The sequence below is a fragment of the Tachysurus fulvidraco genome, chromosome 23 (genome assembly GCF_022655615.1).
Source record: "Tachysurus fulvidraco isolate hzauxx_2018 chromosome 23, HZAU_PFXX_2.0, whole genome shotgun sequence".
Classification (NCBI taxonomy): Eukaryota; Metazoa; Chordata; class Actinopteri; order Siluriformes; family Bagridae; genus Tachysurus; species Tachysurus fulvidraco.
In genome coordinates, this window is record NC_062540.1 from 2,213,503 (window position 1) to 2,229,016 (window position 15,514).

General features: G+C 40.3%; 2 protein-coding genes across 2 annotated transcripts in view; both read left to right on the plus strand.

The window, feature by feature from the left end:
- LOC125140023 (fibronectin type III domain-containing protein 7) overlaps positions 1–1,079 on the plus strand; it is a 10,796-nt gene extending 9,717 nt beyond the window's left edge. Inside the window, exon 14 of the mRNA XM_047806833.1 lies at positions 374–1,079. The gene's annotated coding sequence lies outside the window, so the exon portion shown is untranslated. The remainder of the gene's footprint in view (positions 1–373) is intronic.
- Positions 1,080–6,159: 5,080 nt separating this feature from the next.
- Positions 6,160–15,514, plus strand: part of LOC113651476 — a 30,806-nt gene continuing 21,451 nt past the window's right edge. Inside the window, exons 1-15 of the mRNA XM_027160229.2 lie at positions 6,160–6,246; positions 6,354–6,375; positions 7,568–7,831; positions 8,040–8,300; positions 9,189–9,452; positions 9,539–9,799; positions 11,210–11,470; positions 11,620–11,895; positions 12,013–12,273; positions 12,481–12,741; positions 13,024–13,287; positions 13,635–13,892; positions 14,194–14,454; positions 14,714–14,974; positions 15,218–15,478. Coding sequence (XP_027016030.2) covers positions 6,169–6,246; positions 6,354–6,375; positions 7,568–7,831; positions 8,040–8,300; positions 9,189–9,452; positions 9,539–9,799; positions 11,210–11,470; positions 11,620–11,895; positions 12,013–12,273; positions 12,481–12,741; positions 13,024–13,287; positions 13,635–13,892; positions 14,194–14,454; positions 14,714–14,974; positions 15,218–15,478 — 3,514 coding nt within the window. The 5' untranslated portion in view covers positions 6,160–6,168. The remainder of the gene's footprint in view (positions 6,247–6,353; positions 6,376–7,567; positions 7,832–8,039; positions 8,301–9,188; positions 9,453–9,538; positions 9,800–11,209; positions 11,471–11,619; positions 11,896–12,012; positions 12,274–12,480; positions 12,742–13,023; positions 13,288–13,634; positions 13,893–14,193; positions 14,455–14,713; positions 14,975–15,217; positions 15,479–15,514) is intronic.

Below are 15,514 nucleotides of genomic sequence, written 5' to 3' on the forward strand. Positions count from 1 at the left end.
GGGCCGGCAATATCACGACTGAGGTGCACCGAACCCCCCAACTGCTCCCCGGGCGCCACAGCATAAATGGCTGCCCACTGCTCCGAGTGTGTGTTCACGGTGTGTGTGTGTTCAGGGTGTGTGTGTGTGTGTGTGTGTTCACTGCTGTGTGTGTGCACTCTGGATGGGTTAAACACAGAGAACAAATTCTGAGTGTGGGTCACTGTAGTTAGCCGTATGTCACTTTCACTTCACTTTGAATGGCTTTGGCTGAATTTTTGTTAAGATTATTTATTTATTTATTTATTTATTTATTTATTTATTTATTGCAATATTTAAAAACTTACAACTTTTGTATTTATGTTGACTATTTTTCGTTATTTTTCTCCCTCAGCTTCCTCTGACGACGAGCACAGCTGCACTCTTCTGCATAACGTCGCATCCTTGACCCCACATTACTGTACCTGACCCCACCTTACTAACACACGATCTTCCCGTCATGTCCCAGAGATCCACTAATTAGTATTTACGTATATATCGATAAGTATCCGTGCCTTAATAATACAGTGTATTTACAGTAACAACAATAAAAAGCCATTAAATGAGTGTATTCGAAGGTTCTTACTAACCCAGCTGAAGCAAAAACAAGTAAAATCGGTGTGTTCGTCTCATGTACGTAGTGTTTATGTGGTTGTCGGGCAACACAAACTTAGCTTGAAAAAATTATTCGTACTTTACTGACGTTGGGAGAAAAAGTACCAGATTTGCACATGATTCAGGTATCCCTACAATGTTCTCAGGGTAATGGCCATTTCTTTCTTTGTTCTATAAGTTCCAACAATATTTGTTTTATAGAGAAACCAGAGCCAAACTAAAAACAAGGAAAAATAAATTTCGACATAAAAAGATTTCCAACTAATATGGAAAATGCAAATAATGAAATCATCGATTTGAGAACAAATTCGTTTGAAATTTGCTTTCATTTAAGCGTCCTATGTCTCGCGCCTCCGAAGGAAAGAATTTGTGTATGTAATAAATATATATTTGACTTTCTTTGGATGTGATCAATGTGGATTTTGAATATAATCTGTGCCTATACAATAAATTCATGAACATTCCTTATTGTGTTGTGGTTCGTTTCATTTCTCTCCAGCTGCTTGAAGGGTCTAAGGTTTGGGACTGATGATGTGTAATAAGATCCAGCAAGCACTTAGCTCGATGAACGTATGAAGGCTAGGGTTATATTTATCTTGAAACACACACACACACACACACACACACACACACACACACACACACACACACACACACACACACACACACACACACACACACACAGAGAGAGAGAAAGACTATAAATCCTTTATAGCATTCACAGCACAGGTCTGATTAAAAACCCTGGCTTCCTTGTGAAAATCTCGTCTGGCTTCAAATACATTCCCAGTTCCTTGTCTCCATCTAGAGGCATCTTACTAAACATGAGTCTTGAACATTAGGGTTATAAGATATTGCCCCAAGATTTCTGGAGATAATACTGGAGGTACATTAGAGCTAATAAGGCTAATAAGGCTAATATGCATCCTCAAGCTAGTATTATCAATCATCCAGTCATCAAATATCTTCTAAGTCCCTTATTTCATTGATATTGTGCACTGGAAAGGTTTGGACTGACAGTGTGGAGTTTCATATGTACTCCGGGTGTTCGTGGGGGTTTCCTATGATCTCTGTTTACTCTAAATAGCCCCTAAGTGTGAGCAAGTGTGGATCTGGATCGTTTACAGCCGTACTGCAGGTAAATAAAGACTACTGGATTATGGCTGCTGATATGGAACCAAACACCGATGAAGATCTCTCTGTATCCATGATACCTGGTTAATCAACCAAAAGTACCATAGGATAAACTCTGTTAAAGTGGACATCCATTACATGTGGAGTCCCACAGGGCTCAATTCTTGCACCGCTTCTCTTTAATTTGTATATGCTCCCAATTGGTCAAATAATGAAAAAGAACCAAATCGCTTACTACAGTACCATCTCAGAAATATAGCCAGAATGAGATGTTTTGTCTCAAGACAGGACTTAGAGAAACTTGTTCATGCTTTCATCACCAGCAGGGTGGATTATTGTAATGGACTCCTTACTGGGATCCCCAAAAAGACCATTAGACAGCTGCAGCTCATACAGAACGCTGCTGCCAGAATTCTGACCAGAACCAAAACATCTGAGCACATCACTCCAGTCCTCAGGTCCTTACACTGGCTTCCAGTTACATTTAGAATAGATTTTAAAGTATTGTTACTGGTTTATAAATCACTTCATGGCTTAGGACCGAAATACATTACAGATATGCTAATTGAATATAAACCAAGCAGACGACTCAGATCATTAGGATCAGGTCAGTTAGAGATACCAAGGGTTCACAAAACAAGGTGCGTCAGCATTTAGTTATTACGCCACCTATAGCTGGAATCAGCTTCCAGAAGAGATCAGATGTGCTTCAACAGTAGACACTTTTAAATCAAGATTAAAAACACATCTGTTTAACTCTGCATTTACTGAATGAGCGCTGTGCTGCTTCACACTGACTGTGCTGCTTCACACTGACTGTGCTGCTTCACACTGACTGTGCTGCTTCACACCGACTGTGCTACTTAACACCGACTGTGCTGCTTCACACTGACTGTGCTGCTTCACACTGACTGTGCTGCTTCACCCCGACTGTGCTGCTTCACCCCGACTGTGCTGCTTCACCCCGACTGTGCTGCTTCACCCCGACTGTGCTGCTTCACACTGACTGTGCTGCTTCACCCCGACTGTGCTGCTTCACCCTGACTGTGCTGCTTCACCCCGACTGTGCTGCTTCACACTGACTGTGCTGCTTCACACTGACTGTGCTGCTTCACCCCGACTGTGCTGCTTCACCCTGACTGTGCTGCTTCACACTGACTGTGCTGCTTCACCCCGACTGTGCTGCTTCACCCTGACTGTGCTGCTTTACACTGACTGTGCTGCTTCACCCTGACTGTGCTGCTTCACCCCGACTGTGCTGCTTCACACTGACTGTGCTGCTTCACCCCGACTGTGCTGCTTCACCCTGACTGTGCTGCTTCACACTGACTGTGCTGCTTCACCCCGACTGTGCTGCTTCACCCTGACTGTGCTGCTTTACACAGACTGTGCTGCTTCACCCTGACCTTTACACTGACTGTGCTGCTTCACCCTGACTGCACTTTTTATCTAAATCACTTTTACTCCTGTTTTATTCTTTTTAACATATTTTAAACTGCTTTTATTAAAATCACATTTATTTTCTTTAATTGTTCTTTGTTTTTATTATTATTTTATCGTGTTTCTTATTTTTCATACGTATTTTTTTCCCTCTTATAAATTGTTTTCTAATTTCTATGTAAAGCACTTTGAATGACCTCTGTGTATGAAATGTGCTATACAAATAAACTTGCCTTGCCTTGCCTTGCCTTGCCTTAAAGGAATCTCAAGCGAGTATTTTGGTGAAATGTACAGTAGGTTACTGTTGGAATTGTATTCGTTTGTATTTGTCCTACATAATGGAAGCGCTATGATTGAAAGGTCAGCAAAGATTAAGAAAGTCGTTCCGGAAAAATCTAAGTATGTAATGTTTGTTAAGTTGTTTGTTATCGGAACGTTTCTGAACCCCACATTAATTCGTACTGAGACGATCCTTATGTCATATTCCAGGATTCACGTATACTGATAAGTGTTACGTAAAAACGTTCCAAACGTTGGTGATGAACTTGAAATATCGAGAACTGTACAAAGCAAACTGATAAAATTAGTAATAACGTTCAGACGCTGTCTGCTAAAATCTGTAAGCAGAAACCGATGCAATCAAAATCATGACATTGTTAGGAAGCTTTGGGAAAAACAAACAAACGCAAACTTTTGAGAAGGAAGCCGTCTCCTCTTTATGTGACTTACACGGTTTCCCTATCTACTTTCCTACTGATGTTCTTTCTTTCCTAATGCACTGTTATGAACTCTGAGAATAAAAAGACCTTTCATTGGATTAATCGGCTGCCTTAGGGGACGTACGGTACAGAAAATAGAAAGGATACCTCTCAGGAACATATATGCTCGATTTCTTTCCTGGTACAGTTTTTAAAATGTCCTACTTAAAGAAGGAGATAAACGTGCATTCATCTTTTAAAAGCATGGCGTCGTGATAAAGTAAGACCAAGCCCACCCATATTAGGGTTAAATCTGAACAGTCACTTAATGAAGAGTTATTAAATTAAAAGTATACAGCACTGTTCTGGCTTCTTTCTTTTATCCCTCCGACCACATGGAGGTGTTTTCTAGTTAACCATACAGTATCTTAACACACCACAGGGACATGCCACAATCCAAGACTTGAATTAAGCTAAAAATCTACTCTAGTGTTAAGAGTAGAATGACAGTTAGTGTAATTACGAATACGACATATTTCAGGGTCGTCATTGTGTCTATAAGGTCTATAAGGATATTAGATGAAGTCAAATTGTGCTTGTAGATCGATAAGATCATGATACAGATCTTAAGCAGTCACATGTCCTGCGATGTAGCATGTAGCGTTTTTTGTTTTTTTTTTTGAACGATGCTACTTAAAAGTTAACATAAATCTGTTTAGTGAATAGAAAAAAAAGAACAAGCAAAAAAGCTGCTGATATTTTGCTCTATTGGGTCAAGTTGTTTCCTGTAGGCTTTGCTCAGGCTAGTTCATTCGATCACGCTCGCTAGCTGTCTAACCTTAGGCTAATCTCTTTATTGTTGCAGCGATATTCATTAAATAAACAACGTATCGCCTTTTAGCAAGAGTTTACACGAATGTCCCATTGTTTTGTGGTAGGTTGTCTATATCCGTTTCCAACTTCACTTTCCTGTCGATGTCCGGTGTCTTAATTTACCGACATGGATCCTGAAAGAGTCATTCAAAGTCGTACGTTTATGCAGCACATAGACAGGATAATAGTTCCAGTTTAGACATTTCAGAATGTATTTAATCTGTCTGGTATCTGGCCATGAGGTTTCACGGCACAAAAAAAGACAAAGGAAATGGAGAGAGAATCCCCATTATTAAATGATAATATTTCAGAGGGAAATAAAGTAGTTAATTAAGTCATTTAGTGTATGTAATCCAGACACGGTGTGTTTTCTTGTTCTTGTTGTTCCGCTAACATCCTGGATATCCAGTCAACCACATGGTAATACAGTAACATCGCATCCTCCCATATTCGATTCCTTTGACCACATGGAACTGGAAGCTGCTCAAGTTAATTAGGTAATGCTTTTACATAACTTGAACGATGCCATTCATCTATCTATCTATCTATTTCCTGCTTCTTTTATTTCTCTAATAGCAACCTAGGTTGCCGAAATACCTCTGGGGAAGATAAGCTACCAACTTGTTGTTGGAAATTTGTAGTGTTATTTATACGGTGTAAAATAAACGGTTGAAACTTTATTGGATGATTATTTGTTATCGGGATTCTCTAGATTTAAATCTAGGACTAGCTTTATGTTTTTATAAATTAACCCTGCAAAGATCAAGTAACTGTTTAAAGGGGTTAAAAGGGATGTGGTAGCCTAGTGGTTAAGGTGTTAAGGACTACTGATTGGAAGGTCATGAGTTTGAATCCCAGGCCCAGCACGGTGCCAATGCTTTGTTCCTTAAACCTCAGTTTTTTAAATGGAAGTCACTCTGGATAAGGGTGTCTGCTAGATGTAATGTAAACCATATATAAGCTGAAAGAAAAAAAAAGTCCAGTTTTGAAATCAGGAAGCAAATTCCTCGACAAAAAAACAAAATAAAACGCATGATTACAACACGTTATTCCTTTAAAGTTGTTTCTCTGTACATGGAAAGCATCACTTTTCAGAAATACTAAACCAAAACACATAGCGACGTTGCGTTGCATGAAACGTAACACCTCCGCTATATAAAAACCGTAAGAATGTATTATACGATTTAGCATTATTTTTTATACGTCCCTTCCTTTCTTCCGACCGTCTGCGCTTCTCTCTTTCAATCTTCCCATGATATGCTGTACACCCCAGGGCATCTTCGAGAATGATGACCCTGATTCCTGATTGGCTGACTAGAACTAGGTGTAACTTTGCTCGCTCAAAAGAATCAAGATAAGCCTTTGTATTAAACCAGTTTGTATAGAGCAAATGGAAAGCACAGAGTCACTGTCAAAGATGGGACCATTGAGACAATTAGGACTTTTCATTTGGTTCGCTCTGGTTCAGGTAACGCCGGTCTCTGATAAAATGTAGAAAACTAAAAACTAAAATTCTTGGCAGAGAGATATATAAAATACATGTTGATATTTATATGTTGTTTCTGTCTTTTATAGATTAAAAACTCTCAGACTCAAGGTAGGTCAGCTGACTGGTGATGACATCTCATATCTCATTAGCCTTATAATCTGTTACTGATCAACATTTATGCGTTAAAACCATCATCTAAAATTGCGATGTTTGATTCTTATGTAGGAATTAAAATTCGAAACTGATTTTGAAAATTTGAAACTGATTGAAACTGTTTTATTACGTTTTAGTCCACGAGTGTGACGTTCAAAACCGCACATGCTAGATTCAAATCGTGTTATTACTTTAAAATCAAAACTAACTTTACTGTTATATCCTTTAAACTTAAAGTTTGTGTTTCTTAAAGAAGAAAACTAGATTAAATTGGAGGAAATTTCACGGGCAGTGTCTTAATTCTTAAAGCATCTAGTTCTCGTTAAAGACCAGAAATTTTACATTTTAATTCTGCAAATAATTCTGTGAATATGTTGTATGTATCATTTCTTAATAATCTGCCTCTTATCTGTAAATGTAATTAAACTTTATTAAACCAGTATAGTGTATAATTATAGAATATTTATTATAATCATGTAATAAATTAAATAAATAATGTAAGTAATAAATTATTTATAAAAAAAACAAAAAAACAATGCAACAAAATCCGGAAATTTTTAAAACCTAACAACTTTCTATATCCTTCTATAGACCATTTTAAAAACAATCAAGTACTTGTTAACTTTTTTAGCTTTATTTGTATTTTTTTTTTGTTGCATATTTTGTATGTTGTGTTTATGTTCCTCTTTATGCTAGTCTTCATTTACAGTAGACGCCACAAATATATGGTCATCGTTATTTTATTTTATTTTATTTGTTTTTATTTTATTTCATCACATTCCCTGCGTCGTTAGACAGACTTAATAATCTTTGTGTCTCTAGTATTACAAGCAGGAAAAAAATGAAGCTAAAATCTTTATTTGTATCTTCTGACCTTTTGGATTATTAATGTTCTCATTTCATTCGGCTTATTCCCCGGTAAATGTAAATAATATCACATCGCCCTCTACTTAGATTTAAAAAATTTGGCAATTCATTGACAAATTGTATTATATATTTTTTTATAAATTATAAATACTTTATCTTATTTATTTTTTTATCTTTAATTTACAATATGTTCTCTAATGGAGGCATTATTTGCTAAATAGTGCTTGTATACAGATGACTTCAGCCTCCATATACAATATTTTTTGCTCTTTTTTGGCAGAATGCAACATTATCACATCCATCTCTTCCCCGTCGGCGTCGTCGCTGCTTGTGCAATGGACCAGCTACCCAGTGGCCACCAACTACATCCTGGACCTGCGTGTGGTGAACATGAGCAGTGTGGCACCTGTAGTGGTCACAGTTTCAGCCTCAACTACACAGAAAGAAGTCTTCGGTCTGAAACCGGGCACTTTGTACACCGTTGTGGTCAAAGTATTCCGCTTTTACAATGTTGAATGTTCGGATACAAGAATAGCCAGGACAGGTGAGTAAAGAATATGTGTGGATTTGTTAAGGATGGCCAAAAGATATCAAAAATTTATATTATTACATCACAAATGACTAGAAACAAGCTGGCAGATTTTAATCATGCTTAGCTTTTACACCTTCTAAATTAAATTGTCATATTCTTTATAAAAAATCAAATCAAAGTGCTAAAAGTCTCACTAAGCTTTTTTTGTTTCTTCTTCCAGTCCCAGACACGTCTCAGATTACCACCGCACGAGCAATATCGAGTACCGACATTGTGTTAGAGTGGGACCGGGTATCCTCTGCAGACCTATACTTTGTCTTGGTGAATTCCTCAATAACTAACGAACGCTACAATCTCTCTTTCACAAATACCACCACAACCATCCGTAATCTGCGACCCACCACCACATATGACTGCTATGTTTTCACCTCTAACTCGGCCGGTCTGGGCGCGAGGAGCCGAGTTCGCACCGCCACCACCCGTGAGTGATCTTCTACGTGTCATGCCATATTGTTTTTTATTGTTTTGTGATATAAAACAGGGGGCACGGTGGCTTAGTGGTTAGCATGTTTGCCTCACGCCTCCAGGGTCGGGGGTTCGATTCCCGCCTCCGCCTTGTATGTGTGGAGTTTGCATGTTCTCCCCGTGCCTTGGGGGTTTCCTCCGGGTACTCCGGTTTCCTCCCCCTGGTCCAAAGACATGCATGGTAGGTTGATTGGCATCTCTGGAAAATTGTCCATAGTGTGTGGGTGTGTGTGTGAGTGAATGAGAGTGTGTGTGCCCTGCGATGGGTTGGCACTCTGTCCAGGGTGTATCCCGATGACACCTGAGATAGGCACAGGCTCCCCGTGACCCGAGAAGTTCGGATAAGCGGTACAAAATGAATGAATGAATGAATGAGATAAAACATTAATTTAGCATTCAATAGTATACAGAAATGTTTAACATTCATTTATAAACATATTGTTAGCCACCTGCAATGCAATTATTTAACAATATCTCATGAGTAAGTGTTGCAAGTAATCACAGTCATGCTGACGTTCAACATAGCAGCCTAATTGCGACTGCGATATAGCTTTTATACAAGTAATAAGATATTAAGGTCAAGTAACTGACATTTTAGACAAAACCTGGCAACATATTTAGAGTTTCTTTTTGCTTCATCAATAGAAATAGTTCCTCAAAGAAGCTACAGCTAGATAGAGTTTGTGTTAGCATGTGTAGCATTGCTTGTCTAATTATTGGAACTAACTATTGTGCAATGCTAGTCATCTAAATAACATGTGCTAATCACTTGCTAATCACCTGCCCCTCAATCTTAAGAGAAAACGATAAACACTAATAAGAATTTCTTTCTTTTTTCTCTCAGTGGTTCAGCCACCATCAGTGGTCACAGTGGTGCCCCTCTCAAACCAGGCAGTGCGTGTCATGTGGCAGTCTGTGGACCGGGTTCTCATGTATAGGATATTGGTAACAGATGTCAATGGCACCCAGATATTGAGCACAACCATCTCTTCTACCTTCCAAGACGTGCAAAATATTTTGCCATGCAACCTGTACCTGATATCTGTCTCTTCTCTGAACATGTTTCTGGTTCCTGGAGAGGCAAAGCAAGTCAATTACTCTGTGAACAGTAAGTGGGCGACATGCTGATGGTTATCATGCACAGAAGAGAATTTGTGGTGAGTTCACCAGACCATGTCTTTCTGTCTCAAACAGATCTAAATGCGGTGACATTGGTTACGGCGGATTACAGCTGCGTGAGTGCGTCCGCTGTGATATCGTGGGGGACCGTTTTTGGTGCCGAGTCTTACCGCGCTGTAGCGGTTGATCAGAATGGAAGGACCGCATCCTGTACCTCTACAGGCACAACATGCCAGTTGGTCAACTTAGGTTGTGGCAGTGACTATGTGGTGCGGGTCAGTGCCATGTCCAATAACTGTGAGAGCAAAAGCAGCATCACAGCCTTCTTTCAGACAGGTGAGCCTTTCTTTCATCCCTTGACCAACAAAGCCTTTCAAATACCTGGATGTAATTCTAAACCATTAGTGAACAAGCCAGGGGTTGACAGTGGTATGGAAAATGGAACTTCTGAGACAATATGAGGAAGGAACCTTGAGAGGAACCTGACTAAAAACAATTGCACAAGATATGAACAAAATCTAAACCAACTGAATTAGTAGTAGATATTTATTCATACATAACTAAATATATATAGTATAAGTCATTTTCTGGCCTGAGAGTTGATGTACTGATGTCGAGTTATTTCAGATCCATATATGAGAGATATTTGAGGAATACTGGAGATGCATTTGCAATGACTAGATAGGACACACTCGATTCTTTTACAACCTTCTTCCTTTTGTGAACACCACACCAGAACAATCCCAGATTGTGTAACAGGTGCTATCACACTCTGTTTGTTAGAACGACCCATTATTCCGTGTTTGCTCCTGTTTCCCATGGAAAAGCATCTAAACACACCCTTGGAACATGAAGACAATAGTGAGGCCCCGGAGGCTCAGCTCTGACTTTCAGTTCAGACTGTAGTCTAGTTTACACATAATCTTTTTTTCACAGCAATCTTACAATGCACTGAGACAAGATAAAACCAGTATTGGTGTGGACCAAGACCCCTGGGATTGCTATTTGTTTGTACTGTTGTCTCATTTTTCATCAACTTTCATTCTGTCCGTAAGCGTTAATGTGTATCCAACACACGCTCTCTCACATTGTCAATGGTGTGGTCAGTGATTTTTACATAAGGCAATTATCACTAAAACATATCCGCACAGAGGAGAAATTCTCCCAGGTTCTGTTTACTAAGAACATCTCACCAATGAAGGAAACACTTGCCTGTCACTTGAAACAGTTCGTGCATCTGCAGCCACATCACTCATCAGAGTTTCCAGCAGTTCCCGACCGCTCTTGCCGATGAGGTAGTAAAACAATTTGACCTTCGTCTTTTCCTCTGCGTCCGACATTGTCAGCTCCAGGTAGAGCTTAAACTGGTCCCTCCAGGATTTCCAGGTCTTGGATAGATTGTCGGCGTCCATGCATAACGGTGATGGTGGCTTTAATCCATCCATCGTGCAGCTCTGTTCACGTGCAGCTCTCTGCTCTAATTCTAACTTGTAAACTAACAGTCTAAATGTGTCCCCGCTGCCACCATATTTTATGTGTCTTTTTTGTATAAATAAAGACAGACATATCAGACTCACTTGACTCTTCTTTTAATAAACTTGTGAGCCCTACACACATTATTTCCATGAGGTTACCCCAGGTGTGCACCCTCTTCTCTGGCCCTCTCTACCACCGAACATACTGTACCAACTGTAAAAATCAGCATAACCACTGACTATATCTTTAATTTATTTTTGTGTGTTACAGTACCGTGTGCTCCAGCTAATCTGAACCTGTATCGCGAATGCAGCAGCAATGTAATCATCTTCTCATGGGCACAGACAAACAACACGGCATTCTACAGGGCACAGCTGGAGGACTCTTCTGGGGGTTCACAAACTTGCATAACCTCAGACAATTCTTGTTTCTTTACGAACACCGTGTGTGGACGCAGCTACAGGTTTAACGTCTCTAGTGTGTACGGGGAGTGCAATGGTCCAGTCAGCAAGACAGTGAGCATCCAAACAGGTAAATGTACAAACAAATACATCATTATATCCTACTTAATCAGTCCATATGTGTTTTACTTCGAAGTTATCAGACTAATTAGGTTAACAATTAGTAGAAATTATTAGTAGGCACATAAAAAAATCTATATTATATTTCTGTCTCCTCAGCACCTTGCAAACCCTCTAACCTGATTACCATGTCTGATTGTAAAACTGACATTTTGACAAGTTATTGGGATGCAACAAATGGGGTGGCACAGTACATCGTGGAAGGCAAAGGAAATCGTGGAAACGCAAGCTATGTTAGTTACTACAGCTGTATGTCCAATGGTAGCAGTTGTTCCATTCCTGGAGTTGCATGTGGAGAAAGCCTTACTATGATGATCACTGCCTTTAATGATAATTGCTACAGCGAGGTGATACTAGGTCAGGAGACTAATACTGGTAAGTGACTCACCAGTGCACTTCCCTGACAAGACAGGATTAAGAACTTGTCTTCCGAGTTGTGCAACAGAATACTGTTCATGTTACCTGTGATACAATATGTTTATGTGTGTTCAGCTCCCTGTGTGCCCCAGAACCTCTCGCCCATTGACGACTGCAGTTCAGACTCCATCACTCTCACCTGGAATTCAGCCAATGGAGCATTGTTCTACTTTGCCTCGGTGAGAGACTCTTCAGGTGGGAGCTTCACCTGTAGCACAGCAGATCTAAAATGCCAGATAACGGGTCTGACCTGTGGAACAACATACAATGCCTCCATCATCTCCTCCAACTTCAAGTGCAACAGTTCTGTCAGTAACAGGATCACTGTAGACACAGGTAGCACTAATTTTCTGGTGGATCTTTTTGTGCACAGCCCTGAGATCACTTGTGTCATGAGTTCAGAACCACACACAATTTGCAAATGAAATTCATAGATGTAAACACAAAACTTTTAACATTGCACAGGTTGTAAAGGTACTTGGTGCTATATATCAATCTACATCCGCTTCATCCCTAGTTTTTTTTTCCCTTTCATTGTCCCAGCCCCCTGTCCGCCAGCTCAGGTGCAGACCACTCTGGACTGTGATGGGAACCGTGCATTGGTGAGCTGGCAGAGTTCACGCTTTCCTGGCTCCTACACGGCCAGCATTGTGGACCTGGGTGGCGGCTTACTGAGTTGTAGCACCGTGAACAACAGCTGCTGGATTCCCAGCCTCAAATGCAGCCAGGTCTATGATGTCAGCGTCACCTACCACAACGGCATCTGTCGTAGCAGGACTTCAACGGTCATCCGCATGAACTCGGGTGAGCCAAATATATGTATTTTATTTGTTGGTTTTAACCAAATCCTTACAGTGGCTTGGAGCTTGCCACTAAAATGAAGGGGGTGGTAGCATCATGTCTGGAGATACACTTGGCTAACTGGTTGTTTTCTCTGTCCAGTCCATTCTGTTACCTGATCACAGATAACCCGAGTCATGCTTGTTCATTGTGCTTTACATTTGATATATTTTTAATATACAAACCCTGATTGATGCTTTTGCAGAATTCAGTTCTGTTCATTCTCTTTGTGTCTCTCTGTGTTAGTTCCATGTGGGCCAGGAAATTTTCGGACCTCAGTCAATTGTAGCTCAGGCGTTCTCCAGTTGACCTGGGACCAGACATATGGTGCTAACGGATACTCCACAAGTTTGGTCTCTGTCAGTAGTGGCAGACAGCTTTTCTGTAACTCAACCAGTCCTGGTTGCAGCCTCAGCACTATAACATGTGGTGATTCTTACGTGGCACGGGTTCGATCTTACAATGGCACCTGCTTCAGCATGCTCAGTCAGCCACTGACCATTAAAGAAGGTCAGTGAACTTTTCTGTTAGGTCTTTACTATTTTCCCTAAAGTCCTTTTTGTACAAAGGCGTTTGAGGTAGCAAAGTTCAGTAACTGTTTGCTTTATACGTAAGGCTATTATATGATCACCATAATTGTTGTGATAAGTGTTATAAGACAATACTGAACAATGTTTGGACATAAAACTGATTTGAACCTTTAGTTGCTTATGTGAATTGTTAAAGAAGAACAATTGTTTTTATTTGCTAGCTACTTTACCTTTAGCACTAATCTAAAGAGCCAAACCGCAAACATCAAGCTCTGTTCATTTACATGCTGTCTTTTTGTGTTCTTTGTGATCTTTTGGCCTTCTCAGTGCCATGTGTGCCCACCAACGTGACAGTTGCAAAGACCTGTAGTAATCAAACAACAGTGATGTGGCAAGGCAGCCTTGGCGCTAAGTCTTACAGGGTCATTGCCATGGGCAACACAGGTCACCAGACAACATGCTCATCTAACACAACCACTTGCAGTCTGACTGATCTGCGCTGTGGTCAAGTGTACAGTGTCAGTGTGGTGGCCATTGACGACACTTGCTCCAGTCCCCAGAGCCAAAGCGCTACATTGCAGACAGGTTTGTGTGTGTGTGTGTGTGTGTGTGTGTGTGTGTGTGTGTGTGTGTGTGTGTGTGTGTGTGAATGCATTTTGGAAAATAGCCATGAATTACCAGTTTATACCATACATTGTATATTATGAGTGAGTAATTAAGCCTTGTAATTGGTAATAAATACTATAATTCAACAGTAACTAACAATTTATTAAATTATAATTTTTTTAATGATGACATTTTTTTTTGCTAACAGGTTTGCCTTTTATTACTTATTTAGGTAATTATAATTATTTATTAACTATTTGCTCTGTTTTCTCCCTCATAGGGCCTTGTGCACCCTTTAACATACGCAGTACGATCGAGTGCATCACAAACAGTGTATTGGTGACCTGGGACTCAAGCTCCACCAACTTGACCTACACGGGAAAGGCTGTAGGAACAGATGGCCACATAGCGTGGTGTAACAGCACCTCTACAGGGTGTCAGTATACAAGCCTGCACTGTGGCCAGGATTATACCATCAGAATGATGGCCGGTGATGGAGTGTGCTGGAGCACAGAGAGTGACATCTACATACAGCCCACTGGTAAACTTCATAACTTTCACCTTGTCTCATTTTAGTCGACTTTAAATTTCTTAATTAAATATAGCAAAAAATTCAATAAATTTCACCTTTTATATTATTCTCTTGTTATTACCATGTATTATACCACTTATACTATAATTTTATTTTAAAAAATAAACCTGTATTTTGAAAATAGCGACGATACTTACATGATTTCATATCAACCTAAGTACTTCAAGTTGTAATTATATATAGTCAGTAATATGACCTTATACTGTAGCCCCCTGTGCCCCGGTGACCGTTTCAAAATTCCTGAACTGTGCTACCAACACGCTGAGTGTGACCTGGACCCCGAGCCCCAGAGCTCTGAGCTATAGCGCCCTTGTCAGACCTGTAAATGGACTTCTGCGTGGCTGCAACTCACCTGGCACAAGCTGTGATGTACCAGGTTTGCAATGTGGTCTGAGCTACACACTCACTGTCATGGCTGCTAACAGAGTGTGTACTGGACCGGAAAGCCCGAGTCAGGTCTTCCAGACAGGTACATAAACTTCAACCCTCATAAATGATACCAAATTGTTATTTATTTTTAGAATCTGATTGGTTTAGAAAGCTGTGAGAATGGATAATCAATATGATAAGTGATAATGTGTGTCACTTTTTTATCCTTTGTGTTGTTCTGTTTTCATTTTGTCATTCTTGTTACTCTGCCTCCTCTCTCTCTCTCTCTCTCTCTCTCTCTCTCTCTCTCTCTCTCTCTCTCTCTCTCTCTCTCTCTCTACAGCTCCATGCATGCCTGGCTATGTGTCTGCAAATGTGGTTTGTGTCAGTAATATAGTGCAGGCCTCTTGGACTCAGGCGGCAGGTGCTCTGTCCTACACTGGTGTCCTTACTGGCCCGAGTGGCTCCACCCAATCCTGCTCCACCTCTGCACTTTCCTGTGACTTCACTGGCCTGACCTGTGCTCGGACGTACAGACTCCAGGTCTTCCCAATCAATGACATCTGTAACAGCACTGCCACCACAGCTATCACTGTTACAACAGGTGTGTGAGCTCACAAGGACTAAAAATACAAAAAAA